The 4,302-nt window shown below is 53.6% G+C and overlaps 1 protein-coding gene across 1 annotated transcript; it reads right to left on the bottom strand.

Annotated features, from left to right (window-relative positions):
- Window positions 1-609: 609 nt before the first annotated feature.
- LOC137478523 (putative lysosomal acid lipase/cholesteryl ester hydrolase) lies at window positions 610-3,759 on the bottom strand. Its single transcript, XM_068198554.1, has 9 exons — window positions 3,736-3,759; window positions 3,298-3,415; window positions 2,665-2,863; window positions 2,443-2,552; window positions 2,089-2,225; window positions 1,791-1,937; window positions 1,225-1,296; window positions 937-1,002; window positions 610-843 (listed from the first exon to the last, which is right to left on the bottom strand). The coding sequence occupies exons 1-9, from the start codon at window positions 3,742-3,744 to the stop codon at window positions 610-612; spliced, it is 1,092 nt and encodes a 363-aa protein (XP_068054655.1). The 5' UTR covers window positions 3,745-3,759.
- Window positions 3,760-4,302: the final 543 nt, after the last annotated feature.

Below are 4,302 nucleotides of genomic sequence, written 5' to 3'. Positions count from 1 at the left end.
AAAAAAACCACCAGCACAGCAGACCTCCTGCAAACCCAGCAAGCCCAGCAAGCCAAGGGCTGGAGCTTGGCTGTGGTGAAAGACTTTATTGCAATCTCTACAGACACAGAGGGCAGGCAGAAATCACAAAAGCCTTAAATCAGTGTGGAACATGGGGACAGGGGACATTTTTAAGCAGGGCATCCCTCACACAAACCCCGTGCCTCAAGGCACATGGGAACAGGCAGCTCCTCCATCCTGGGGCAGCACATGGATGGATGGATGGATGGATGGATGGATGGATGGATGGATAGATGGATGGATGGATGATGGATGGATTCATGGATGGATTCATGGATGGATTCATGGATGGGTTAATGGATGGATTCATGGATGGATGATGGATGGATGGATGGATGGATGGATGGATGGATGGATGATGGATGGATTCATGGATGGATTCATGGATGGGTTAATGGATGGATTCATCGATGGATGATGGATGGATGGATGGATGGATGGATGGATGGATGGATGATGGATGGATTCATGGATGGATTCATGGATGGATTCATGGATGGGTTAATAGATGGATTCATCGATGGATGATGGATGGATCCATGGATGGATTCATGGAGTCTCCTCCATCATGGCCACCATCTGCCTGTACAAGCGCTGCGGAGCGTTCAGGCCCCAGTGGTGGTCGAAGTGGTTCCAGTCGGGGAAGTGCTCATAGTGCACAACGTTGGTGAGGTGGGCCAGCAGGAGCTGGGTCTCCATAGGGGGAGTGATTCTGTCCTTCCCCCCGCTCCACACGGCCACCGGCACCCTCATGGCTTCGATCTGGTAGAAGGGCGGCTTCAGCTGGGAAAGGGGAAAGCACTTCTGTTACCTGGGGGCTCTGATGGGTGGGGTGTGCTCCCCCGTCCCAAACCCAGCCTGCCCCATCCCCTTTACCTGTTTATACTTCTCCATGTTTCTCAGCCCGTAGTCAAACTGCTTGAACTCGGCAGTTTTTGCAGTCTGGAAGGCAGAGGCAAAGGGTTAATCCAGGTAAAATTCTGGATCAGCCCCCCCTGGACAGCTGTGGCTTTTGAGACACCTTGGTGCAGCAGCTTAAAAATCCCTTTTATCTCTTGGCTTTGATTCTACCTCCTTTGCCTGTTTCCAGAAGCATTTGAAAATACCACATTCATAGATTAAAAGAAAGGAAAGATAAAATAGTTATAAAATCAGAATCTCTACCTGTCCCCAGTGCAGAAGATTTTTTACTGATGTATAGTCTGGAAAATGAGATATGTACACATCCACTCGGCTCTACAGGAAAAAGAAAGCATTTTCTAAGTGAGTTGGGAAGGATAAAAATCCATCTAGGCAAAAAACCTCAAGCATTCTGTCTTATAACTGCAATATAAGTGTTATTCATTCTTGATTCTTTAGCAGCTTTATTCTGCTCAGAGCTAGAAGCAGCTTTCAAAGGTAAGCCACTTAATCAATGGAAATACACTTAAAACAGAAATACAACTGGTCCAGTCATTCTTTGGTTATTTTCTTCTGTAGACTTGTTGCGTGTCAGCCAAAAATGAGGCAGGCATTTCGTTTCCCTAAGAGATGAGACCACAAGTGACTCTCTCTTACCGAAGACTCCATTAGGTTTAACACCCGCACACCACTGCAGGAAATCTCCAAATAACCACTGCCTTTCACACCTTATTTTAGGGGTTTATGCTCATTGTCGTGTCTCATTAACTATCTCCAGGTGTCTAGGAAAACCAGAGAGGGCTGTGACCTGGAGAGCCTGGTGCACCCACCATGTTCAAGTTCTTCTTGTCGAATCCTCCGATGAGGAAGATTCTGCTGGCACACTCTTCAGCTTCCAGCGACTCGCTGCACCGCTCAGCCAGGTGCAGCTTCTCCTTCCTCGGCACCAGAACCAGCTCTCTGGTTCCAAATAGGTTCTGCAGGAGCACGAGGAAATGTTAGGAATTACGCTAGCAGCTCCAACGCCCACCGCAGGTGCAGGAGCAGTGCACAGTGGCAATGCAGGGGGCAGGAGCTGCCAGAAGTCCCTGAATTTTGGCAGAAACAACCCACAAACACCTCCTGTACCTTGAGCAGCGGGTCTGCTAGAAAGAACAGCTTTAACACAAGGCCCTGGACATGGGAGAAGGTGTACACAGGAGCCAGAGCAAAGAAGAGTTTGATTTTCTTGGCCAGATGTGGCAAGCTGGAAAACGCTATGAAACCTGAAAAGCAACATGACAGCACAGCAGGAACCCCAGCTCACCCCAGGCCCTGTGTTTGAGGTGCAGGGTTTGAGCAAAAAATGCTCCTGGATGCCAGCCCAGCCCAGCATGGATGGGCAGGGTGTGGCAAATCCCTCCCGTGCAGAAGGCTGGGAGGCAGGAGGGGACAGCAGCTCCCAGCAGTGTCCAGTCTGGGATGGACATTAATGTCACTCACCCAGGGAGCTGCCCTGACCGTGACCAACGTAGAACAGCTGCTCCTGCTCCGTTTGCATCAGGATGAAGCCCACCATGGCCGGGAGGTCGTACATGGCCATCTCGTGGAAGCTGCGCGGAAAAGGGAGAGCCTGGAGGAGATTCCCACCTCCCAGCCTCCCAGGGACACCAGGTCAGTGCTGACAGCCCTGCAGCCCAGCCCTGTCCTTGGTGGCCCCCTGACCTGAAGTCCCAGAACTGCTCGGAGGCCACGGACAGGCTGCGGTGCCGGTGGGACCAGCTGTTGCCGCGGTTGTTCCCAATCCAGACGTCGTATCCCGCATCCGCCAGGATGAAGGCCAGGCTGCTGTCAGGGAAATTGTCCACCCAGTCACCACCATCCAGACAAAACCCATGCACTATCAGCACGGGAGTCCTGGGTCCTGAAAGAGGAGATATGAGGTAGCTGACAGGAGGAGACACCTTTCCCATATGGAAATAAACCACCACTGTACATCTTGACACTGTTTTCTGCAGGCTGCACATTTAAAGTTCCATTCTCCCCTTATTTCCCTGGTTATGCTGGTGCTTTTTTTGTGTTTGGGGGGCTTTTGCCACCCCAGGCTCTGAGCCTGGACTTTGGAGGAGGGGTTTGCTGCGGGGAAAGAGCCACTGGGGCTTTGCTGGGTCACTGCCCCATCTCAGGTGCAGCAAAACACAATGCTGAGCTCCTGAAGGCAGCCAGGAAGGAACTCCTCATCCCTCTTCCAGCTGCCCAAACCATGCCTGAAGGCACAGGCGTTCCCACTGTTTCCTCTTGCATCTAGGCAGGGGCCAGAGTCACAGCTGGTGCCCCCCTGGGTGAGGCTGAGCCCACCTGAGAGCCCAGCGCCCCCCTTGCCGTGGGGAATCCTGTTGAGGCTCAGGAAGTAGCCGTCCTCTGTCATCACTTCGTGCTCCTCGCCGGGATAGCCGTGGAAATGGATCTTCTGGCTCTGCAGGGACAACGGTGTGAGGGCAGAGGGTGACCCAGCGCGCTGTGCCTGCCTCAGCTTCACCCACTGCTGCCACCCACGTGGTGTCCCCCAGTGTCACCTCCACCCGAGGGAATCAGAGGGAGGGCAGGGAGAGGCCAAGGTCAAGCTGAGAGCATGAAGTGAGTGCCAGCAATGCAAATATGAGAGATTTTTGATGCCCTGAGCCCCACAAAGAGGCCAGGTGCAGATGCAGGGAAGGGGCAAGCCCAGCTGGTCCCTCAGGAAGGACTTTGGGCACACTCGTGGGGAAATGAGGTAAGTGCTCCCCCAGCACTTACGATGTTCATGTACTTCTCAGGGTTGTAGAACACTTCAGCACCTGGGATGGCCTCTTCCAGCCCCGGGGCCAGGCACAGGGCCACCAGCAGCAGCCACATCTCACCTGTCTGCAGCACCTGGGGGATAGCAGGGCAGCATGAGCAGGGCCGTGGGTGCTCCAGGGGCACGAGGAACACTGTGCAGCCCCAGCAGCTTGGCAGCACAGCCAAAGCCTGATGCTGCCACGGGGAGCAGGTGTCCACAACCCCTTGTGCAGTTTGCAACCCACCCCAAGCCTCTCTTGGTGGCCATTCTCATCTAGTCCAGCTGTAAGTGCAGTATGGGACAAGTAGCCTCCTGCTGCTCCCTGCCTGGGAAAAACATCAGGGTGCCTTCAGGGAAATCCTTAAGCTTTCAGAAAAAGCATTTCAGGGGAAGAATGCTCCCCCAAACAGGAGGGGTCATGCCAGAGCTCTATCCTGCAGGAACTGCCCTGCTCCATCCCTGCCTTGGATGCTTCACAGGTGCTCCTGGATTGCCCTGCCACCCACAGCACCCAGCCCAAGGCATTCCAGACTCAAGGGCAC

Source organism: Anomalospiza imberbis, chromosome 8, assembly GCF_031753505.1.
Source record: "Anomalospiza imberbis isolate Cuckoo-Finch-1a 21T00152 chromosome 8, ASM3175350v1, whole genome shotgun sequence".
In the NCBI taxonomy this organism is placed as follows: Eukaryota; Metazoa; Chordata; class Aves; order Passeriformes; family Viduidae; genus Anomalospiza; species Anomalospiza imberbis.
This window is presented reverse-complemented; position numbering and strand designations above follow the sequence as displayed.